Genomic DNA, 25,983 nt, shown 5'->3' with positions numbered 1-25,983 from the left:
TATTTAAAGTATTACGCTATTTAAAATGTTTATAAGAAAAAGTTTAAAACAGTAATATGGAAAGTTCTATTTGGTTTTCCTCTTCAATTATTTTTAAAATAAAATACCATCCAATACATCTAGATTTGTTTTAAATGGATTTTCCTTCAAATGTGTCTATTTGGAAATACACACTACCTTTTACAGTGCCCATTACAACATATTATTTGGTAATAAATAAAAAACTTTTGTTAGTTGTGACAAAAATATTTACAAATTTTTTATATACAATATAAGAGAAAGGTATTCTATCAGTTTAATGAATTATTGTAATGAATTTTTACTCCAAAAAATTTCATGGAATCAAGTAAGTAAATGCTTACTGTCTTACTTTGAAAGATGCTAAAAACACCTCAGCTCAAGTGATCTCCCTCTCTGTGCCCCTTATTTCTCCATTTGCATTTCATTTCCTTCTTGCTAAGATTTGCCTCCTCTGGTGGGCTTTGTGTGGGTTTTTTTCTGTTTATTCATTTGTTTTTAATGTGTTCTATTTTGAGAGAACAATAATTCTCCGTGATGCCTTAGTGAGCTTTATCCTACCCAGCTGCTGTGCTCCCTGGAATGAGTTGCCTGGGGGCACAAGGACTCTGAAAGAAAGCAGACCAAGTAGTGTTACTGTAGAGCCAGCCCAGAACAAGGAGTAATGGTCACTGATTATGTTATGCAAATAGCAGATGTTCTGGGTGGCAAATATGTGTCAGGCAAACATGAGAATATTTCCATGAGCCAGAGGTTTTAGCCTGAAGGCTTTCTCTGATGAATCAGTACACTGATCAAAAGGTCCACATTGGTCTAGTTTATTCATTCCTTGAATAAGAACTTGATGGTTAAATGCTGACTGAAGTGGAATTAAACCCAGATTAATTTGTCCTCCACTGTTGTGTGTTTCAGAGACTGGAGCACAGGGAAGTTTTGGTGGGCTTGTTGTTCCTGGTTTTCCCGTTCATCCCAGCCAGCAACCTCTTCTTCAGGGTGGGTTTCGTGGTGGCCGAGAGAGTCCTATACATGCCTAGGTAATTACTGTTTCTGGTTTCCTCTTTACGAGACCAACATTGATGGCTCCAGAGAGACTGTTGTTTGCGTGTATCACAGTTAGATCCTTGTGGAGCTCAGGTGTTTATTACTTCAGCTTTAAAAACAGCCATAGAGGAAGCTGGATAATATTGACTGGAGTATATTCAGGATTTTAGCAGCAATCATTTTACCGTAACTTCTTTGTTCAAGTATCTGTGCTTATTAAACATAATGACTTACTTTATAGAAATATTTGTTAATTTGCATAAAATTATTGACTGTGTTAAGTAGCATGATTTTAATTGACTTCTATCTTCTTTTTCTCTCTTTATTTGTTCTTGAATTTAAAAATAGAAACAATCTCAAAGAAACTTGTCCTTGAGAAAAACATTGGTTAAAAGTTATAAAGGGCATTCAGACATGTATGATTACATAATGGCACTTAGCTTTGAATATTTGAACTGTGTGATGCTTGTCTGTTCTCTTTATCTTATTGAAATGTCAGCATTCCAAGGCCATGTTTCTTTTCAGAAGCCTGAAAATGTCCCTGAAATGGTTCTGCCATTTATCTATTGTGTGACCTTAAGCAGAACATGATTTTTTTACACTCATTTCTTTTTAAACTTTAGAAAGTTATTTCTTTATTTTTATTTTGGCTGTGCTGGGTCTTCACTGCCACACATGGGCTTTATTGCCACATGGCACGTAGGATCTTAGTTTCCTGCTGCTACTGCTGTTGCCAAGTCGCTTCAGTCATGTCCAACTCTGTGAGACCCCATAGATGGCAGCCCACCAGGCTCCCCCGTCCCTGGGATTCTCCAGGCAAGAACACTGGAGTGGGTTGCCATTTCTTTCTCCAATGCATGAAAGTGAAAAGTGAAAGTGAAGTCGCTCAGTTGTGTCCAACTCTTAGCGACCCCATGGACTGAAGCCTACCAGGCTCCTCCATCCATGGGATTTTCCAGGCAAGAGTACTGGAGTGAGGTGCCATTGCCTTCTCTGGGGAATTAGTTTCCTGACTAAGTATCAAACCCTCATCCCCTGCATTGAAAGATGCATTCTTAACCACTGGACCACCAGGGAAGTCCACAAACTGAATTTTTTTTTAACTTATAGAGCTTTATTTATTTACTTTTGGCCACATCATGCAGCTTGTGAGATCATAGTTCCTTGACCAGAGATTGAACCTGACCCTTATCAGGGAAAGTACTGAGTCCTAATCACTGGGCTGCCAGAAAATTCCCTCTCATTTTTAAAACAGAGATTTTAATAAGCTTTCTAAATTAAGTGATTTTATGAATTATAAGTAAGAATGAACTTTTCTAAAAGGCAACAAAATAAATACAATAAACCAAAATATTATCAGGAAATTATTCATTCATAGTGAGTTAGAAATTTGTTAACTTTAATTTTAATTTAAAATTAATTTAAGTAATAAGAAGATTTAATTTCATTTATGGATATTGACTGAGAATTTTTAGATGCATATAATTAGAAATGAGTTTCATAACCTTGGACGCTCCTCAAACTAAGTACCTCACAGCTTTCCTAAGGCTTTACAGTCTCTTGTTTTGACTTGGTTAACAAAAAGGTGGCCTTTAATTTTCTTTATGTGTCTATAGCACAGTTTGGGAAGGAGATTATTCCTTGCTAAGAACTACTTGATAAGACAAAAATACAGCACAATTTCTTTGCATTCTGTGTTGCCTTAAGATAACAAGCTTGTGAGGCTTTGTCAGTACTAAGGAATATGGTGGGCAAAGGCAGACTTCAGTGTCTGTTCTACGTGTGTTTTTGCTTAGAGCAGCTGAGAGCGGCTTCAGTCTAGTTTTGTCTGCAGTACTCCTGATTCCAAGTAGAATCTGTATTCATTCTTCACTTAACAGATATTCACAGAACACCTGTCCCAGGCATATGCTCTACTAGATTTGAGGCTACAAAAATTAATGAATCTCTGGGTTTTTTTTTTTTCCACCAAAGATTTTAACTGCTGATTAAAAACAAAATGGCACCTTTCAATCTAAACACTTGATGGGTTGGATATGTTTTAAAATAATATCACAGTCTAATTGTATCAGAACTTTTGTTGAATCTTTATTGTATGTCAGTCACAACACTAAGTGTGTTATATTTATTTTCTCAGTTAATTCATGCTGTATGTGGTGGTTTGAAACATGTTCCTGCAGTCATAGTGCGACATGAGTGTGACATCCCTAGGTCTGTTTCCTCATCTATGTAAAATGAAGATAATGGCACTGAACTCAGTGAGATATTATAAACATTAAGTGAGATGGTCATATAAAAATCTATAAAATGCTTTGCATTGTACATGACTAGTAAATATCAAGTGTTACTATTGTTGATGTCAGCTTTCTGAGGTAGCTGATACCATTATACTCATTTTACAAAAATAATGCCTGGGCTCTAAGTTAAGTAACTTGTCCAAGTGATATAGCTAGTAAGTGGCAAAATGGGAGATTATGGATCCTTGTCTACTGACCCGTCTGTCACCTTCCAGCTTACATTGCTTCTCTGATAGTAACCTCAGTATTCTACTCAGTTGAAAAAGATGAAGAAAATCTGAGCATAGTTAAGTATTCAGCTCAACTCCATTTAGAATCAGCACTTGATACTTTAGGAGTCCTGAGATCTGAATCCTCAGCCATCGAGGTTCTGAGTTCATGGGCAGTGAACTTTTCTAATCCAAATACAAGAGAAAATTTTTTGAGGAAATGAAAGGCTGGAATTTTAAACAAGAGGTTAAATTTAATTCTTCTGGAAGAGAAACTTAGGTAAACATTATGAAAGAAAAAGTGAAAGTTAGTTGCTCAGTCGTGTCCAACTCTTTGCAATCCCAAGAACTGTAGCCCGCCAGGCTTCTCTGTCCATGGAATTCTGCAGGCAAGAATACTGAAGTGGGTTGCCAATTCCTCCTCCAGCGGCTCTTCCTGACCCAGGGATTGAGCCTCAGTCTCCTGTATTGCAGGCAGATTCTTTACCATTTGAGCCACCGGGGAAGCCCATAATATTGTCATCAACCATGTGTAAGCTATCTTATTTAAAGTCAGGGGTTCTGTCACCCCAGCAGGTGTGTCCTCCACCCACAGAATCATCCAGCTCTGGCCCTCCCTGTGCCGCCACGTCACAGCTAGGCCTTTCTCTGACTCCATTCCTTTTCTCCAAAATAGTCAAAGTTGTACCACTGCCCTTTTCCCACTAGGAATACGCTGATTGGGATTAAAAGTTTGAAATAGAAAGAAAACATCAATATTACCAAGACCACGTGCCTGCCTCTCAGAACCTATTTGAATTTTGCTGCATTTGGCAAACTTGATGCAAAGTCATCCAAAAATCAGTTTCAGGAAACTGATTTTTATTAAAAGATGGCTGTCCTTTCCTGTCCAAGTTCCTGCATCTGTGCATTGTAGTGCTGATGCCAGTCATCATTTTCTGAGGGTTTGTCTTTACTGCACAGCATCTCCTGTATTCAGATCCATATTACAGATGCCAAGGCCGTGTGACAGGGAGGTGGTCCTGGAGCTGATGAAGGGGGCAGGTGACCAGGCCAGATACACAGCTCTGAACACACACCTGAGAGTTTACTTCTGATTCTGAGAGCCTGGGGTCAGAGGAAGCTGAGGAGTTTTTGAGAGAGACATTGTACCTCTCATGAACCCCAGCCTTCCTTCATGGTCGCTGTTGTAATGAGTACCACAAGGGAGCCATATTAATTATGGCACTGGATTTCCTTTTATCTAAAGTTGTACAACTGAGTCAGAAATCAAAGTTTTTGTGGTAAAACTTCTGTACTATGACTTAAGAGACTTAAATAACTTCATTGGAGCTGGTTACCCATGTTGACAGTTTTCATGAAAAAGGGGACTTTCTCCTAAAAAGATTTTACCCAGCAGAGACCAGCTGCCCCATCGGATGGTGGTAGACAGTTGGGTAAGGAGCTGCTGGAATCTTCTTCAGGGCTGCAAAGAATGTTACAGACACTGCAAGTGTCCCTTGGAAGGCGCCAGAGCACCAGGTGAAGCCAGTGCGTTTAATAAACCTGCACGCTGGCTTCCACGATGCTGAAGCATGTGTCCAAGCTTTTTAAACACACAGGAATCCTCTCTGCATGGCTCTCCTCCCATTATTGAGCTCAACAAGAAAGAGCCATTTCCCACTGCATTCATACCCAACTGCTTTGAGGAAAATATGCACCGTCTATTCTGGCCTTCTTGAAGATACAGATCATCATCTTTAATACAGAAAATCATCAATGCAGAAAATCTGTGTTATCTCCAAAACTTTAGCAAACAAAAGGAAGATGAAATTAAAAGTTCAATTGATAGGTAAATTTCCTGCTCACCGAATGTTCAAGTTAAGGATCCCATTCCGAGTTTTAAGATCCCATCCATGAACACTACAGAGGTCATGTTCACCCTCACTGAATCCGGGGTGGATCCCTGCAGCCCCAGGGGGCTGGTTTGGCCATTTTACAAGAAAAACCCAGAATGAGTCATATCCACAGTTCTCTTTCATCCTCTGCCTTTCTGCCTAACAATGAACAAGTCACTTAAATCTTTTGGCTTCTGTTCTCCCTCCGTCCTAACCTAGCGAAGACCCAAAATCTCACCTGCCTCTCACTTGCACTTTGAACTCTGTGGATAAAAGGAACAGAAATTGGCTATCTATTTAGCACACTGTTGTATGGCTTTAGGGTCAATGTTTTACCACCAAAAGCAATTGGAATAATCTTTTCTTCTGGTGATAAATGCCAGTTTTATGGATATCTTTTTTGAACAGGCAGGGGAGTTCGGGGCTTAAATCATTCTTTCACAGAAGTTTTGATCTCTTGTTCTTATCTCAAGAGTAGCATATAATTTAATGGCTACTTTTTGTATTTCATAAAAACCACTTTATAATGCTTCAAAGGACTAAAATTTCTTAGAATTGATGAAGCAGACATAGTTGTTGAGAGCTCTCAAATAAAATCATAGGATATGATCAGAGATCCATTCAAATGCCAGATTAAGGATGATTTATTTACTTCAGTGTCAAAGAGCAAATTCCTGAACTATTTTAAGAAAACATCTACGAGGGGAGAGGGAAGAACAGACAGGGGTAAGTGAAGGCAGAAACAAGAATGTAGACAGAACTGATCAAGAAAAACTGGGACCATGGAAGGAGAAGTTAAACAGATAACATGTGTTTGAGGGGAAAAGAGATACTATTTGAGTTGTATAGTTCTTCAGCTAATGGACACATCAGACATGGAAAATGGAAAAAAGGTGACTCATTTCCATTTTCAGTTCTGACAAATACCTTCAAATCATACCTACTAATACTTAAATGGAATTTGTAATCTTACACAGGTTATTTATTTCTCAGGATGCAAAATGAGACATGTTACCTCTAAAGGAACATTAGTCCTGTTATCTGACGCTGGGGACCCCTACTGATAAGCCCTCTATGCGTATGTTCCTTCAGAGTTGCTGGAAGAGAGTGATGATTGAGAGTGAATCAAAATTTTGCCAAATACTCAAATCAACAGAAAAATAATTTGCTATCAATAAAATCTTACGTTAGCACATCCAGTGGAAGGAAGACTGACTTGGGAATCAACACGCTGCCTGGCCATCCTGGGGATTACTTTCCTGTCTGTAAAATCTGAGTGTTGGCCTTGCCTGGTGGTCCGCAAATGTTGCTTATATCTTCCTGCCACGGTTGTCCCTGTCTGTGGCCACACTGGGGATTGAGAGCGCAACCCTCCCTTAATTTCTTCTCCCCAACTCAGCTCCTCCTTCTTGGACATTTTGCAGTTTGGGAAATCTAAAGTCCAGTTATCAGGATGCCACATGGTCTTGAAGGTCCCTTTCAGCTCCAAAGTTCCACTCTTTGTGACTTGGAATAACCTTGGGTAAAGCCTGAATTTTTCCTCTTAAGGTTTGAAACACAAGTTTGTCCTGTACTGGAATGGGACCACTTGTGTCTGCTTAGTTTAAGCATGATGCCCAAGTAGGGAAAGGGAGACATGTCCCCTGAGGGTGAGACGGGAAGAGGAGGAAGTCCACCTGCCATGTGGATAGGCCCTCTGCAGGGTCCAGCAGAGGGCATTGGGAGTTGGTCCAGGCAGCCCTGGTGTGGGGCCTCCTCATGAACTGATGGGGCGTCCTTGCTTAGCAGCAATAAAGAGTACCTGCCAGGAGGAAATAGGACCCTAATCACTGGAGTGGGACAAGAAGGGGCAATGGCAGATGCTCCCATTCAAGCCGTGATAGTGCAGGCAGCTTATCAAGAGAAGTTGCAGCCATGAGAACAGGTCAGATGTGTGCATATCCATATCAAGTCATAAGAAGAGACTCAGGAATTGTGCTGAAGCCTAATATCTAAATCCAGGCTCAAAGCACAGGTCAGATTGCTCACAAGGTGACTGGTACTGGGTCCAACACGTTGAGTCCCTCCGCCGCCCTACATTGGGGTTTCAAAAGTCAATTAACATTGGTCTTCAGAATACTACAGGGTAGGGATGGGAAGATTTGACTCCAGTGTTTGTTTCTCTGCTCTTGCTGTGCCAGCATGGACTATTCCATCAGCCTCTTGAGACATCAACTAAGAAGAGAGATGAGATCTAGAAGCTGGATCTTGTCTTGTGATGGTTACTTTCCAGAGCAGGGCCCAAGTAGGGAGGGTCCTGGGCTGCACCAGACTAGTGGTCAGTCATCAAGTCATCATGAGAGTGAGTGGGCTAGGTGACTGTCATGACCAGAAAGGAAGCAGCAGGACTTTGCAAAGGAACTCAAACAACTGTGTTACAAATCTAGAGACTGTAGATCACATAGAACAGAGCAGCAGTGAGAGGTGAGTGAGCTGAGAGGAGGTCAGTGTGCTCATGGGCTGAGGATCAGCTAGTCAGTTCCGTTGTGTTCAATTAATTGTCCTTGGCTATTGGCACAAAGGGAGGATAAACTTGAACAGTTATTTGCTAGGCTGGAATCAAAGCCTTAATATTATAGAACCTTGTTACTTTGTTGGTTATAAAAGATAAATGTTTATTTCTGAGTTTTAAATGGAGAGCAGTAAATGTCTTGGAAACCATGATTTGAAAGTAAAATTTGGATAGTAGAATCTGAATTCAGATGAGACTGAATGGAATAATACATGTGCAAAATGTTGTAAGCTATGCTAGGTAACTGCAAGCCATTATTTCAGTCTGTCCTGTACAAATGAGAAGACTGGGGGAACCAAAGTGGAAGGAAATCATTACAACGTAGTACAGGCCTCTCCTTCCCCAGTGCTTTTCTTCCTCTTCCTTTGCTCTACAAAACTCTTTGTCTCTTTTCTAATCTCATGTGCTCAAAAGTAAACAACCCTAAAAAGAAAAAAATTAATATTTTGAATCTAAACAAATGGTACAGATGAATCCATTTCCAGGGCAGGAATAGAAACTCAGATGTAGAAAACACACAGGTGGACACAGAGAGAGAAAGGGAAGGTGGGATGAATTGGGAGATTGAGATTCACGTATATACACGACCACGTGTAAGATAGCTGGTGGGGAGCTGCTGTAGAGCACAGGGAGCACTACTCAGCGCTGCTGTAGAGCACAGGGAGCACTACTCAGCACTCTACAACCTAGATGTGCTGGGGGAGAGGGGTGACAGGAGGGAGGTCCAAGAGGGAGGGGATATAATGCCTATGCATAGCTGATTCACTTCATAGTACAGCAGAAACTAACACAACAGTGGAAAGTAGTTATACTCCATTAGAAACAAAAAAACTGAGCTCACAGACACAGAGAACAGATTGGTGGTTGCCGGAGACAGGGTGTGAGGGGTGGGCAGAATAGGTGAAGGTGGGCAAAAGGCACGAACTTCCAGTTATAAGTTAAAGAAGCCCTGGGCATGTAATGTGTCGTTAATAATACTGTGTTGTATAACTGAAAATTGCTGAGAAAATAGATCTTAAAAGTTCTTATCACAAGAAAAAAAATGTGTAAATATGTAAGCTGATGGATGTTAATTAGACTTATTGTGGTGATCATTTTATAATATATAGAAATATCAGATCATGATGCTGTATACCTGACTCTAGTACATCACTCGTATCTCAAATTTTTAAAAAAGTGAGCAACCCTAGCTTAGCAGGCTAGCATTCTGAAACATAATACTGAAGGAGGTTATGGAATGTGCCTCTGGGAGTGGAAGCGAGAGTAGCGAGTAGGTGTCACACACCCAGCATCCTGCACGGTTTGCCTGGAGGATATAAGTGGGCTTAAGTATGGCTATTTCAACCTCCCCTCCGTTAAGACTCCCTCATCTTTATTAGTGAATCTCTTTCTTTCCTTGGTGCCTGGATTCTGTGCTGGGAAATACATCTCAAACCAGGGACTTCTTCTATACATTTTAGTTATTTTAAAATATCCTCCCCATTCATTTATAAACCCCAGTTGTCAGAGGTGGGACCACCATTTTGTACATCTGTGTTTTCTCATAATACCCAGAAAAATACATGCTTCATTAGAGAGTATTGTGTAAAATTAAACAACATTGGATGCTCAGAGGTAGGGTCTACCTGCCAATGCAGGAGATGGAGATTCCATCCCTTGGTCGAGAAGATCCCATGGAGAAGAAAATGGCAATCACGCTAGTATTCTTGCCTGGGAAATCCTATGGACAGAGGAGCCTGGTGTGTTACAGACCACAGGGTCACAAAGAGTCGGACTTGACTGAGCGACTCAGCATGCATACACTGGCACGTGACACAGCCTATGCAGTCAGGGTGATGTTAGTATGGGGAAGAAACAAGGGTATAGCACCAGCTAGTGAGTTGTCAGAGAAGCACCCCACTCCAGTACTCTTGCCTGGAAAATCCCATGGACGGAGGGGCCTGGTGGGCTGCTGTATATGGAGTCAGACACGACTGAGCGACTTCACTTTCACTTTTCACTTTCATGCATTGGAGAAGGAAATGGCAACCCACCCCAGTGTTCTTGCCTAGAGAATCTCAGGGACGGGGGAGCCTGGTGGGCTGCCGTCTATGGGGTCGCACAGAGTCGGACACGACTGAAGCAATTTAGCAGCAGCAGCAGTGAGTTGTCTGTCCATTATGCTTTTGCTTCAAAAGTGAAGATGCTCGACTCTAGAATTTGGTAGTTTGTGGAAGAATTAGTGGCAGAATTCAGGTCCTAATGCTGAGTATGCTGTAGGAGGGTTGAGAAGGATGTCTTAGATGTAGATTCATTTACTTTCGAGGTGTTTGGCTTTGACCAAAAGGCCTTTCAGCTCAGATGGAAAATTTGGATGTGGCCACTTGAACCAGCTGAGACGGAAATAAGCCAGGTGAAGGCGCCTGCAAAGGGAAACACGACACCTCGAGTATGGACAGTTCCCCTGGTGATAGTCATCTTTGGGTTCCACTTTGAACTGATGCATTTTTAAGTTCACTTTTGTTTCCATGTTAGCTTTGTTGTCAAAACTTGGCCTCTCTTCACTGATGCTGAACAGAAACACAGAGACAGAGTTTTGGGTGAAGTAGAAAAGAGCAGCTTTTATTGCTTTGCCAGGCAAAGGGGACGACAGTAGGCTAATGCCCTCGAGGCTGTGTGAACCACCCTGGAAGGGGTAGTGAAGAGTTTAACAGTGTTTAAGGAGCAGAGCGTGATCAGCTCCTGGACAGTTCTTGAATTGGCTTTCATTCAAGCATCATCAGTCTTCTGGTTTCAACCAGTGTAGGGTCTGTGTTCTGGTGGTCAGCAGTTTTCATCTGGACGGGGTCTGCTTCCAGTAAAAACATGAATGTGTTTCAGACCTTTATCTATATATTTTAGGGAACTGGGAGTTGGGTGATTCTGCTGTGTGGCAGAATCATAGTCTAAATTTTTTCCAGTTCCCTAGCCCAAGACCTCTTCTTTGTTTCTATATCTTCCTATTTCCCAGTCATTAACTTGAGTCAACATTTTACTTCAAAAGACAAGGACACAGGGGCTTGTACACAGTTTTAGTTTCTGATGCCTTCAACCACAGTGTTCAATCATACTTATGAAGCAGCTCCTGTTATCTGCCCAGTACTTAGCCTGAAAAAAGGAATAAAACAATCAGATCAGATCAGATCAGTCTCTCAGTCATGTCCGACTCTTTGCGACCCCATGAATCGCAGCACGCCAGGCCTCCCTGTCCATCACCAACTCCCGGAGTTCACCCAGACTCACGTCCATCCAGTCAGTGATGCCATCCAGCCATCCCATCCTCTGTCGTCCCCTTCTCCTCCTGCCCCCAATCCCTCCCAGCATCAGAGTCTTTTCCAATGATTCAACTCTTCGCATGAGGTGGCCAAAGTACTGGAGTTTCAGCTTTAGCATCATTCCCTCCAAAGAAATCCCAGGGCTGATCTCCTTCAGAATGGACTGGTTGGATCTCTTTGCAGTCCAAGGAACTCTCAAGAGTCTTCTCCAACACCACAGTTAAAAGCATCCATTCTTTAGCGCTCAGCCTTCTTCACAGTCCAACTCTCACATCCATACATGACCACAGGAAAAACCATAGCCTTGACTAGACGAACCTTTGTTGGCAAAGTAATGTCTCTGCTTTTGAATATGCTATCTAGGTTGGTCATAACTTTCCTTCCAAGGAGTAAGCGTCTTTTAATTTCATGGCTGCAATCACCATCTGCAGTGATTTTGGAGCCCCCCAAAATAAAGTCTGACACTGTTTCCACTGTTTCCCCATCTATTTCCCATGAAGTGGTGGGACCGGATGCCATGATCTTCGTTTTCTGAATGTTGGGCTTTAAGCCAACTTTTTCACTCTCCACTTTCACTTTCATCAAGAGGCTTTTGAGTTCCTCTTCCCTTTCTGCCATAAGGGTGGTGTCATCTGCATATCTGAGGTTATTGATATTTCTCCCAGCAATCTTGATTCCAGTTTGTGTTTCTTCCAGTCCAGCATTTCTCATGATGTACTCTGCGTATGAGTTAAATAAACAGGGTGACAATATACAGCCTTGACGAACTCCTTTTCCTATTTGGAACCAGTCTGTTGTTCCATGTCCAGTTCTAACTGTTGCTTCCTGGCCTGCATACAAATTTCTCAAGAGGCAGATCAGGTGTTCTGGTATTCCCATTTCTTTCAGAATTTTCCATGGTTTATTGTGATCCACACAGTCAAAGGCTTTGGCATAGTCAATAAAGCAGAAATAGATGCTTTTCTGGAACTCTCTTGCTTTTTCCATGATCCAGCGGATGTTGGCAATTTGATCTCTGGTTCCTCTGCCTTTTCTAAAACCAGCTTGAACATCTGGAAGTTCACGCTTCACATATTGCTGAAGCCTGGCTTGGAGAATTTTGAACATTACTTTACTAGCGTGTGCGATGAGTGCAATTGTGCAGTAGTTTGAGCATTCTTTGGCATTGCCTTTCTTTGGGATTGGAATGAAAACTGACCTTTTCCAGTCCTGTGGCCACTGCTGAGTTTTCCAAATTTGCTGGCATATTGAGTGCAGCACTTTCACAGCATCATCTTTCAGGATTTGGAATAACTCAACTGGAATTCCATTACCTCCACTAGCTTTGATCGTAGTGATGCTTTCTAAGGCCCACTTGACTTTACATTCCAGGATGTCTGGCTCTAGGTCAGTGATCACACCATCATGATTATCTGGGTCATGAAGATCTTTTTTGTACAGTTCTTCTGTGTATTCTTGCCATCTCTTCTTAATATCTTCTGCTTCTGTTAGGTCCATACCATTTCTGTCTTTTATTGAGCCCATCTTTGCATGAAATGTTCCCTTGTTATCTCTAATTTTCTTGAAGAGATCTCTAGTCTTTCCCATTCTATTATTTTCCTCTATTTCTTTGCACCAATCACTGAGGAAGGCTTTCTTATCTTTCCTTGCTATTAACCCTAATTGATGTAATAGTGTACTAAATACACACATGAACAGATAGACATTGTCCTTGAGATCACTGATACCTGTATTCAGTTCAGAGAACACATCCATGTGTTATTTCATTTACTCCATGCAACAGCCTTTCAAGGTAATTGTAGTACAAACAACTTCGCTTCATGGATCAAAGACTTGTCATGGCAAAGGGGCATGCGTAACTCAGCAGAGCTATGAGCCATGCTGTGCAGGCCCACCCAAGACAAATGGATCAGAGTGCAGAGTTCTTACAAAACGTGGTCCACTGCAGAGGGAAATGGCAATCCACTCCAATATTTGTGCCACGAGAACCCAATGAAAAGGGAAAAAGATGTGACACTGAAGATGAGACTCTGCCCCCAGGTCAGAAGGTGTCCAATATGCTACTGGGGAAAAGCAGAGGGGAATTATTAATACCTCCAGAAAGAATAAAGCAGTAGAGCCTGAAGTCAGGTAGGTTGATTCCTCCAGTTCCATTCTTCTTTCTCAAGATAGCTTTGGCTAATCGAGGTTTTTTGTATTTCCATACAAATTGTGAAATTATTTGTTCTAGCTCTGTGAAGAATACCGTTGGTAGCTTGATAGGGATTGCATTGAATCTATAAATTGCTTTGGGTAGTATACTCATTTTCACTATATTGATTCTTCCAATCCATGAGCATGGTATATTTCTCCATCTATTAGTGTCCTCTTTGATTTCACCAGTGTTTTATACTTTTCTATATATAGGTCTTTAGTTGTTTTAGGTAGATATATTCCTAAGTATTTTATTCTTTCCGTTGCAATGGTGAATGGAATTGTTTCCTTAATTTCTCTTTCTGTTTTCTCATCATTAGTGTATAGGAATGCAAGGGATTTCTGTGTGTTGATTTTATATCCTGCAACTTTACTATAATCATTGATTAGTTCTAGTAGTCATACACACTACGGAAACCAGAAGGGAAAGAGACACGTGTACCCCAATGTTCATCGAAGCACTGTTTATAATAGCCAGGACATGGAAGCAACCTAGATGTCCATCAGCAGATGAATGAGTAAGAAAGCCACGGTACATATACACAATGGAGTATTACTCAGCCATTAAAAAGAATTCATTTGAATCAGTTCTAATGAGATGGATGAAACTGGAGCCTATTATACAGAGTGAAGTAAGCCAGAAAGAAAAACACCAATATAGTATACTAACACATATATATGGAATTTAGAAAGATGGTAACAATAACCCTGTGTACGAGACAGCAAAAGAGACACTGATGTATAGAACAGTCTTATGGACTCTGTGGGAGAGGAAGAGGGTGGGAAGATTTGGGAGAATGGCATTGAAACATGTATACTATCATGTATGAAATGAGTCGCCAGTCCAGGTTCAATGCACGATACTAGATGCTGGGGGCTGGTGCACTGGGATGACCCAGAGGGATGGTATGGGGAGGGAGGAGGGAGGAGGGTTCAGGATGGGGAACACATATATACCTGTGGTGGATTCATTTTGATATTTGGCAAAACCAATACAATATTGTAAAGTTTAAAAATAAAATTAAAAAAAAATAATAAAAGAATGAAGCAGCTGGGCCAAAGCAGAAACACCACTCAATTGTGGATGTGTTTGTCAAGAAAACTGAAGATATCAGGAGAACATTTCATGCAAGGATGGGCATGGTTAAGGACAGAAACAGTAAGGACCTAAGAAGCAGAGAGATTAAGAAGAGGTGGCAAGAATACACAGAATTATATAGGAAAGGTCTTAATGACCCAGATAACCGCAATGGTGTGGTCACTCATTTAGAGCCGGACATTCTGGAGTGTGAAGTCAAGTGGGCCTTAGGAGACATTACTATGAACAAAGCCAGTGGAGGTGACAAAATAAACATTAAGAAGCTTCTCTTATTAATTAAGAACATTAATAAACCTAGACTAGCACCCCTGGGATGTGGAGCTAAGGAAATACACAAGTCTAGTCTTTCTCTAGACTATGAATAAACTTTCACATCCAGATACATTCTATCTTTGGGGATATTTCCCCATCCATCAAGTGTTTGAGATAATAAATGAAATGGCAATAAATTGGGACACTGATGAGTCTGGGCTCATGGAACTGCCAGCTTCTGGGTTCAATCTGAGCTGAGGAGCCGCCATTGACTCCTGTTGTTTCCTTTGCTAGAGCATCAAACACTTGTTTTGGGTTCAAGGTTCCAGGGCTTTATTGTTTAACCATTTGGGGTCAGCATTCATGAGACTGGAATAAGATCTTAAGGTCAGATAAATTTCCAGATGGGGATTCAACAGATCAATGTGAAGTTAATCAGGGATGTGTTTCACTTAAACAGTCTAAAGTTGGGAATTTTTTAGAGTAGTAAAATAGAATGTGTCTGTCTTGTATCATTAATGCTACTTATGGGTACATTCAGTGGGTAATTTGAGCTTGTTAAATTAAAAGGTAGAATTTCAGTTCTACCTTAACAACTGAAAGATTCTCTTTGCTGCCTATAATTAAACAAAAAGTGAAACTAAAGCAAATTTCATTAAATCCTTGGCCCAGTCATAGAAAATTGTCATCTCTCCAGGTTGATGTAAATGGGAAGGGAAAATGTTGTTACTTTTATCACTTAAGAACTTCTTCCCCTTAAGGTTCCTGAAAGTACATTTGTACTATTTGCAGGATGATTAACTGCTCACAAAGTTCTCAAACAACAGGTGTAAACATTTTTTTATTCTAATTTGAAAGGAAAGACATTGTTGATTCAGATTTCCTATTCAGCTCTCTTTGGATTTGCGTCTTTTAAGGGAGAGATGTAAATTTCTTTAGTTAGTACAAGTGCTGCATGCTGAGCAGCTTGTCAATAAAATCTATTCAAAATTGGAGATACCTGTGGCCTGTGAATGAGAGAGCATTTCTGTGCTTTCTTCTCTGGGACAGCCGTGGTGCTTCTCAAGCGTGCTTTGAAAATGCCTCTGTACTGAGCTAAGCCATTCCACAGCCAGTTGGGTTCTGGGTTCTCCAGGTTATGATGTTGTCAGCTGTCAATGGTTTGCACTGACTCTTTTGGGCTCTCTGTGGCCATCTCTAGTCAGAATCCACATTTTCCTTCAACAGGTTAGCCAGACCAAACTGGAGTTTGGTTTCATTTCCCTGGAGGCCAAAAAAGTATGTAGTTTCTCATTTGCTTGATTTTTCCAGTTTCAAAATGAGGGCTTTTGCTGCCCCAGCAATGAAGAAAGCATTCGTACCCCCTGCAGCTGAGAGCTGCAGTAAAGCAGATGTTGAAAGATGAAATGTCATAATAGAGAAGCATCTTAATCTCTGATATTGTGTTCAAGTTCTTAAGAATGTGATATCCTCTGAGAAATTTGCAAACCTAAATGGAGATTATTTTATATGGCTTAACATTTCTTTAAACCATATGTCAACACAAGGACTTCTGAAAAGAAAATGACTGTGTTACTTGATCCCAAGGCCTGTGCTGAGTGGAAGGAGCGCTGTTCCCCTTCGTGTTGGCCGTAGCAAGGCTCAACGACAGGCCTGTGAGTGGAATCTGGCCCACCGCCTGTTTTTATAAATACATTTTGTTGGAACACAGCCATGCTCATTTGTTTACATAAGTGTCAATGGCTGCTTTCCTGCTACAAAGATAGAGTTGAGTAGGAAGGACAGAGGCCATATGGCCTGAAATATTTACTCTCTGGCCCCTTACAGAAAAGGTGTGCCAACTCCTGAATTACAGCAGAACATTAGGGCCATGGGACTTCTGATCTGACTCTCTTCCTAGCTTTTGGAGCTGTGGGCAAGTTATTTAAATTCTCTAAGACTCTTTAGAGTCCCTTGGACAGCAAAGAGATCAAACCGGTCAATCCTAAAAGAAATCAACCCTAAATTTTCATTGGAAGGACTGATATTGAAGCTGAAGCTCCAATACTTTGGCCACCTGATGTGAAGAGCTGACTCATTGCGAAAGACCCTGATGCTAGGAACGATAGAGGGCAGGAGGAGAAGGGGATGACAGAGGACGAGATGGTTGGATGGCATCATCAACTCATTGGACATAAGTTTTAGCAAACTCTGGAATATAGTGAAGGACAGGCAAGCCTGGTGTGCTGCAGTCCATGGAGTTGCAAAGAGACACAACTTTGCAACTGAACAACAACAACAAAAGCTTTAGTTTCTTCATTTATGAAGTCGAAGATACTGAAGATTGAATTTTTTAATTAGATAATATATTTAAAGCCAGTACTACCCTTGTTCCAAGCCCTACAGATATTGTGGACAGGTCCACATAAAGCTCTTAGCACAGCACCTGACGCGTATTGAACTGAACTGAACTGACACGTAGGAAACACTCAACAAGTGTGCAAACGTATAAAATAGTTCATTTGGCTGCTGTTATCTTAGTCATCCTTGTATTCTGCCACGTTCCTCTGGAGTTGTTGGGATCCCAGTGTTTCACTTCCCCACTGCTCTGCCAGATGGCAGCTCTGTTTCCTACAAGGAAACTGTTAACGACCATTGAGATTTCGTGAATGGAGTGCTTGGGAAGGAAGTAGGCGAAGCTGTGTGATAAGGTGTGAGGAACACAGGCATCCACCAGTCAAGGCAGAACCCCAATGTCAGGACAGCAGATGGAGTGTGGACTCTGGAATCCGGAATTTCTGGTGTTTTGTGCATGAGCCACATGACCAAATTCAGCAAATGTCTTTGTCTCTCTTCTTCAGTATCAGGAATTCAGCGCTGCTAACAGTGAACCCCAGGGATGTGAGGATGGGCTGACTTTCTGCCAAGAATGTGCTTGGCATATTAGATGTGCTCGATAAACATTGGTCCTCTGTGGTGCTGCTTTATGAAGGCAGGGGGAGAAGACAGCTGGTCTTGGGGACATGGGTGCCTTCAGAGTGCACCTCCTGCATTTCAATACCTGGTCCACATGTCACCTTTTCAGTTAGGCCTTCCCTAACCCTATGTACAGCTCATCTCCCCCACCTCAGCCTGGTCTCGGCCTTTTCTTTCCTACTTGATTCTTCTCTGCTTAATGTATTGTATTCTGTGTGATCTACTCTGTGTTTTCGGAGAAGGCGATGGCACCTCACTCCAGTACTCTTGCCTGGAAAAATCCCATGGACGGAGGAGCCTGGTAGGCTGTAGTCCACGGGGTCGCGAAGAGTCGGACACGACTGAGTGACTTCACTTTCACTTTTCACTTTCATGCATTGGAGGAGGAAATGGCAACCCATTCCAGTGTTCTTGCCTGGAGAATCCCAGGGACGGGGGAGCCTGGTGGGCTGCCGTCTATGGGGTCGCACAGAGTTGGACACGACTGAAGCGACTTAGCAGCAGCAGCAGCAGCGGTCTGTGTTTTACTTGCCTGTTGGCTGTTTTTTCCTTCCATATGAGTTCTAGGAGGAGAAGAATGATTGTGTTGTCCACTGATATGTTCTTGGTGCCTGTAACAGTAGGAGGTATATATTCTGTGTTTTACCTATAATTGTATTTTTAGTGCCCAGCATACTGCCTGTCATATACTAGTGAAAGAACAAATAAATAGTTGAGCAAAGTAAATGAGATGTATTGATTTAAGGTTTCTTATAGTATTAGTGTCTGACTCATATAGGATTTCTTTATACAAGCTCCCTTCGTTGTTAAAATATTCTGTAATAATTTATATTGTCATCTTAGGGAAAAAATGACTGAAATGTACAAGCTAAATGTTTGTGTTTTTCTGAGGCCAGTCAGCAGGCAGGAAGCCTCTCTGTGGGTGCATAGATGATGGGAAGGAACATGTTCCATCCACCAGGCCAAAGCTTTCAGAGATATGACCGCAATGTGCCAGAGTCCCACTCCAGGATTCTTCTTGTCTCTTGGGAAAGCTAGGCCACAGTCAGCATGAGAATCAGATCAATGAAGCTTGTCCATGATGAGCTCCAAGCTGCCAGGCTCTAGAGTTGGCCTGTGAGAGGATTTTCCTTCCCACAGGAAGGAAAGTCTTAAGGACTTTTGCCAGAGTGGGGACTTACTAGGTGGCATGTTTCTGGAGACCAAACCCAATGCTCCTTGGTGACCAGAATCCCTCTCAAGATCTGATAGTCCTCCAGGGACTGTCTCTCTCAAGCCTCAGGGCCCAAATTTGAAACATGGTGCCAGAAGGTTTATACAATGTTAGAAGCACGAGGGACATTAGTTTAGAGGGTCCAGTCAAGACCCAAGAGCATACAGGATGGGCTTTTCTGGATGTGTGAGCTGATGAAATCTAGGAGCAGGAGTCTACAAGATGAACCTGTGGTTCTCCACACTTGGACAGAGAACTAGCAAATGTGCTAGTGGAGCCCACTGGAGCATTGATGTGGAAATGTATCTGACAGGGAGGTTGTGTCTGTTTTTCTATCATAGCACAGGCTCTGTTTGAAAGTTAGTTGTATGGGATGGAATGCTCAGAGGCCTCCGTCACACTCTCAAACTCACCTGCTTCTCCACTTTCTTTTCTAGCATGGGCTACTGCATTCTTTTCGTGCACGGACTGAGCAAGCTGTGCACGTGGCTCAATCGTTGTGGAGCCACCACCCTGAGTGTGTCCACGGTGCTGCTACTGCTGCTTTTCTCCTGGAAAACCATGAAACAGAATGAAATTTGGCTATCGAGAGAGTCCCTATTCAGGTATGACTAGAGGGATAAAAGTGAATCTCTTCCCATTTGCTTATGTATTTGTTTCCAAATGAATCAGGTGACATCTAGTAATATTTACTACTCCAGAAGTGTTTTTCAGTGAAGTTATAAATGGAAGATGTCCTTTTATTTTGGGTTTTAACTTCAGTTTTTTTAAATAGTATATTAAGTTTTATGGGAGCTCATTCTAAGTGAATTGATGAAAATAAGGATCACGGGAAGCTTTGGGGGGTCTGTGAATTGAGATGGAAAGTCTTAATGATAAGCTGGGCTGTAAAATCAGCTATAAACAAAATGAAGCAATAAGTCTAATTCCATTGTTCAGCTGAGTGAATGGGAAAGGTGAGTGCACAGCAAGAAGGAAGAGAAATGCAATACATTTTCTTTAAAATGTTTCAGGACATTAAGTCGTGATCTGTGATCCAGTTGCTTTATTTTGAACATTAATTGTGAACAGGAAACGGTGTCTCATCTCCTGGTAGGATTTTATATGGTGTAGAAGCTGTTTCAGAATATAGTGAAGTGTTAGTCACTTAGTCGTGTTTGCCTCTTTACAACCATTGACTGTTGCCATTGACTGTAGTCTGCCAGACTCCTCTGTTCAAGAGTTTCTCCAGGCAAGTATAATGGAGTGGGTAGCCATTCCCTTTTCCAGGGGATCTTCCCAACCCAGGGACTAAACCCAGGTCTCCTGCAATGCAGGCAGATTCTTTACCATCTGAGCCACCAATATAACAATGTCCTAAATGTCTAAAGTATAAACATCCTTTGGGTCACTCATCATGCTGTGTTTCTGCACTTGATTTGTCTCATTGATGCCACAGCCCAGGCAACCTTCACCTGGGCTCCTGGCTCAGCCACACCTGACCTCCCATGAGTATTTCCCAGTCTCTAGGAGTTCCTAGTTTTTGCCTGCCTCCTGCTTCTATCCTCACTTGTGGCCCAGTTGGCCAGTTCAGTCAATGTGGTTTTATTTGGTTCCCTGATCACCTGCTACCCTACACTTATTCTTTGGAGGCAAACACCTGAAAGTGTGTAGCAGACTGGTTGTTCGAATAGTCTGTCTTGAGGGGACCTGAATATTTGCAAAGGAGTGAATGGAGGGTAAATGAAGGAATGAAGTGTCGGGATTACTTTTTAAAATGAGAAAATATAGGAGGAACATAGGGGAGCACACAGAATTGGGGGGCAAGTGAGGAAGCTGGTGCCTAGCAGACTGGTTGTCTGAATAGTCTGTCTTGAGGGGATGTGAAAACTTGCAATGGAATGAATGGAGCGACTTAGCAGCAGGAGCAGCAAACTTACCCCTGTTTTCTCTCTTCACATCACAGTTCCAGGAAGATAAAGTCTTCTAACTGAGCCTGAACTTAGGTCACGTGCCTGCCCTTTGTCCCCCATCAGGGCACTGAGATGACAGAACTGGTCAACGACTCTCCTCTAACTTCCATGGGGGTGAGGGGAGGGAAGTTGGCTTCCTCTGAGATAACACAGCAAAAGCAAATTCTCCACAGGAAGTCCACTTAAAACAATATATCTGATTTTGCTACTTGGCAATTTAACTTTTTTAATAGAAAAAAATGTAATTTGGCATGCATGTCTTTATTTATTATTACATGTCATTTATTGTCATTGTCATTATCATTATCACCATCATTATTTCCATGGGTACTGTAGGGACCTGTTGCTCTGTTTTTTTTTTTTTTTTTCCTTTTCTATGAATTGTTTTTCATTTTTAGGCTGCAGAGCCTGTTCTGTTCCTGTCATACCCCTGACTTCAGTGCAGTGCTTACAGATGACAGTGAACTCGTTCCCTCTTACTGCCCAGTGCTGAGGTCATTCTGTAAACACAAGGGCATGGAAGTTCAGGAATATAACTTCCTCCTGGTTTCTGTTGACTTAATTCATTTTTTCTTTCACTTTTAGTAGTCAGTGATTTTATGAAAAATGTTTAAATGGGTCTGCCCTATGTTAAACCTTCTTGAGTACAGGTACTAAGAGTGATTGCATTTTATAATGATGTTTACTGCTTAATCGGAGCAACTCTGGGGATGGATTCTGACAGACAGTGGTTTATCTCAAGGATAACAAGTTAGTGTTCAATCCCTATACAACTGATGCCAGCAATTTTAAAAAGGGAAAACAAAAGAGCAAAACGCTCATTGACCTTGCATGCAGAGGCTTCTGATTTTTTAGATGGGAGCATGTAGGAAGTGAGCAGTTGATTACTAAAACACTCCACATATGTACATAAAGAAACTTTGTGTCTGAGAGTCCTTTGCTGATCAAATGGAGTTTTGTGTGATATGCAAATCAAAGCTATCAATAGGTTTTAGAAAACTTTACCTATTATAATTGATTTATATTCTGAGAAAACTTTTAAGAATCTGAGACTTTAAGTTTTTTCTTTTTCCTTCAAGACCAGATGTTTGTATATATTCATCTTTCCTTAGCAATGTTCAAATTAGTTGACCATTTAGCAGGAATCTTTGAGTCATGATAGGATTAGTAGTTGGTGTGGAGTCTGGAATTAGGCTTTTTGGCTTTGCTCCAAGTTCCACTGTTTAATAGCTCTGTGATCGTGGGTGAGTTACTCAACCACTTCATGCCTTAGTTTCTTTATTTTAAAATTTAGGAATTTGGGATTAACATATATACACTTCTTTATGTGAAACAGATAGCCAACAAGGATCTATGTATAGCATAGGGAACTATTCAGTATATTTATTCAATATCTTGTGATAAACCATAATTTTATATATATATGTGTGTGTGTGTGTGTGTGTGTGTGTGTGTGTGTGTGTATATATACATATATAAGGAAGGAACCATATATATATATGGTTTCGCTAATGGCTTAGCAGGTAAAGAATCTGAAGCCTGCAATGCAGGAGACACAGGAGATGCAGGTTTGATCCTTGGGTTGGGAAGATCCTCTGGAGAAGGAAATGGCCTGAATCATTTTGTTGTACACCTAAAACTAACACAACATTGTAAGTCATCTAAATTTCATTAAAAATTTTTTTTAGTAATTTTTAAAAAATTTAGAATAATGATAGTGTCTGTCTTCTGTTAGGGGCTTCTCAGGTGGCACTAGTGGTAAAGAACCCATCTACCAATGCAGGAGACATAAGAGAGGTGGGTGGTTTGATCCCTAGGGAAGATCTCTAAGAAGATCCCTCCAGAGAAGATCTCCTGGAGGAGGGCATGGCAACCCATACCAGTATTCCTGCCTGGAGAAACCCATGGACCAGAGGAGCCTGGTGGGCTACAATCCATAGGGTCACAAAGAGTCAAACACGACTGAAGTGACTTAGTACACTCGTGCATCTTCTGGTGTATTTATAAGAATAAAAGAGTGTGTTAAAAGATGCCCAGGGCAGTATGATAAACACTATGTAAGGTTATTGCTCTGCATTGTGTTCTAGGACATGAGCGAGAAGTGGGTTGGGGGAGAGACTAGAGGAGCCCAAAGTCTGGATGGGAGTCAGACGCATGAACACATTTTAATATAATGTAGCAGGTAGTAGGATCTTCCCTGGTGGCTCACTGGTAAGAATCCGCCTGCCAATGCAGGAGATATGGGTTCAATCCCTGGGTCAGGAAGATTCCCTGGAGAAGGAAATGGCAGCCCACTCCAGTATTCCTGCCTGGGCAATCCCATGGACAGAGGAGCCTAGCGGGCTACAGTCTGTGGGGTCGCAAACAGCTGGACACAACTTAGCAGCTAAACAACAACAAAGCAGGTGGTAGACAAGAGGAAGGGCAGGACACTGTATAAGTGTAGGCAGGCGACTGTAGTCAACCCAAGCCTTCAAGGACTGTTCTCTTGTGGGCCTGAGCTCGGTATGGTAGGATGAGGAAAACCTAAAGTAGCTGTAATGGTCAAAACCAAGAGCTGGCCCATTGAGTAAGAAAAAGTTCTAAATAAGCTGATGTCCTTACAGAGGTCCTGATTCTGTTTTCTCCTCTCTTCCAAACTAAACTCATTGGCCATCCCAGGTCATATGGTCTCAAGACCTCTCTAACTATATGGAGTGGTTTTGCTTGGCAATACTATGAGCAATCTTACAGAATATCTTAGGACAGACCTTTGTGTTAGAGAAAATCCAAATTTCAGTCAAGTTCCAGTGTTTCCAGCTAAGGCCTCCTCCCACAAAAAAAGATGGCACTGAATGATGTATTTTTAGGAGATACCAATGCAAAGCTGCCTCACATCTTTGTACATCTATTCTTGAAAACCTCTCACACAAAAGCATAAGAATCCAATCCTTGTGTCTCACCAAGGGCTCAGAAAGAGAGAGTAGTTTGTCCAAGTCAGATAGCTGTGAAAGGAGGAGCCAGGATTTGAACCCAAATCTAATGTAAAAGCCAAAGAATGTATATACTTCACCACACCTATATTTTGCTTTATGTTGTCTAACTTAATCTACGCCCAATGTAAACAGAGACAGACAGACAGAGAGACGGATGGAGACAGAGTGAGAGATATTTGTAATCATAGTTGCAAGGTACATTTTCTTTAATCTCTTAGAACAGGAAATTATTCTGCTATCTAATCTGAGGAGATAGAAACTGCATACGTCCAGCTGAACTGAGTGATACCCAAGACTCTTATGTGTGTTTGCAGGAAATTGTACCAAAATAACACAATTTGATTAAATATTTTCTTCCTATCCCCCAAATCTTCAAAATACCTAGAATGACAAAGATAGCATATTTTGTTTTGCATCCAGTTTGGGTTCTCTCTGAATCCCATTCATGAACTGTTTAAATGATCTGTGGACCACCCTTAAGAATATACGGCCTAGATCTTCCTCCCTTTCTGTAGGAAACACATTTCTTTTTCTTCCTCTGGAATTGCTGAGCCAGAAAGATAAGCAGATCTCTCAGGGCAGAGAACAGAAACCAGAGATTGGCAGATTCCTTTGTAAAAGCCAGACTATAAATATTTGAGGCTTCGTGGACCCTCTCGTCTCTTTTGCAGCTACTCTGCTGTTACCTTGGGAAAGAGGCCAAAGACATTTTTGTAGAAGGGTAAACCCATGGATGTGTCTGTGGCCCATCAGGCTGTAGTTTGTTTATCAATGATATAAACATAGTCACAGTGACATTCTAATGTACCTAGTATCTTGTGGTACCTTTTAGGTTTATCCAATACTGACCAACTTCAGGAATGATTCTGACCTTATATTGGCCTTGGTTGAAATCTCTGCTCAACTATTTACTCAGTCTGTAACCTTAGAAAATAGCCTTCATCTCTCTGAGCTTCAATTTCCTCAACTACAATATGGGAGGTACAGTATACTACCCATCTGATGGGTTGTTGAAGGGTGGAAAGGAGATAGCCCTTGGAAGTGGATGCTTAGCTCAGCACTTGATTTAAAATGAGCCGGTGTAAGCACTGGCCATCCTGAGTGTGGTGTTGGAAACCTTAGGTTAAATAGGGTCACAATCGAGGAGAACCACAAATTCTTACTTTCCTTTCCTGTTAACCTCTGGCCAAACACTACTTGTTTTTAAAAAGTGTTTGTTTTCTAATCAGGAATTTGGAGATGGTTTTCCTGACCTATTGTTCCAGTAATATCAACAAAACAAACGTTCTACAAACTTGGAGAGATACCTGAGAGAAGTGTCTTGATATCTCTGGTATTTTTCAAGTCTTCTGCAAATGAGAGGTGTGAGGGAGAAATGTAAAGTGCATGAATACAGACCCTGCATTCAGAGGGAGGCTTTTATTCATAATCCTTGTTGTAGTTATTAATAGGGCTTCCCCAATGACTCAGTGATAAAGAATTCGCTTGCCAATGCAAGAGACACAGGAGATGCGGGTTCAATCCCTGGAGAAGGAAATGGCAATCTGCTCCAGTATTCTTGCCTGGGAAACCCCATGGAGAGAGAAGCGTGGCAGGCTACAGTCCATGGGATCGCAAAGAGTCAGACACGACTTAGCAACTAAACAGTAGCAGCAGCAGCAGTCATGAATAGGGTTTGAGATCCAGCACCATAACTCATGAATCCTACATTTCCTTGTGGAGTAAATGTGTGTAAGGCTGCACATTCTATTAAGACAGTTGGGACGACTGAATGACAACATCCGAGTCACAGGCTGAGGAGGCTGGCCCGGGAAGGAGAGGCAAACTGGCCACTCAGTGACACTGAAAGTTTTGCCTTTGGCTAGTTTATCTTTCTTTTTTCATAAACTGTTCATTGTAAAATGAGAGACTGGAAAAACAAAGCAGGAAAACATTACGTAGAGAATGTAAAGGTCAAAAACAACAATGGGAAATAGCAATGGGAAAAGCAGCAGAGTCACAGGATTGCAGTTCCTCCACCCACACCCGCTCGCCTGCTACGAGTGTTACTACTTCCTA

General features: G+C 41.6%; 1 protein-coding gene across 1 annotated transcript in view; it reads left to right on the top strand.

The window, feature by feature from the left end:
* The window catches only part of TMTC1 (transmembrane and tetratricopeptide repeat containing 1), a 311,926-nt gene that overhangs the window by 201,330 nt on the left and 84,613 nt on the right, over positions 1-25,983 (top strand). Inside the window, exons 9-10 of the mRNA XM_027541632.1 lie at positions 931-1,052; positions 19,436-19,603. Coding sequence (XP_027397433.1) covers positions 931-1,052; positions 19,436-19,603 — 290 coding nt within the window. The remainder of the gene's footprint in view (positions 1-930; positions 1,053-19,435; positions 19,604-25,983) is intronic.

The sequence above is a fragment of the Bos indicus x Bos taurus genome, chromosome 5 (genome assembly GCF_003369695.1).
Source record: "Bos indicus x Bos taurus breed Angus x Brahman F1 hybrid chromosome 5, Bos_hybrid_MaternalHap_v2.0, whole genome shotgun sequence".
Taxonomy (NCBI): Eukaryota; Metazoa; Chordata; class Mammalia; order Artiodactyla; family Bovidae; genus Bos; species Bos indicus x Bos taurus.
The sequence above is the reverse complement of the archived record's forward strand: the minus strand, read 5'-3'. Positions and strand labels throughout refer to the sequence as shown.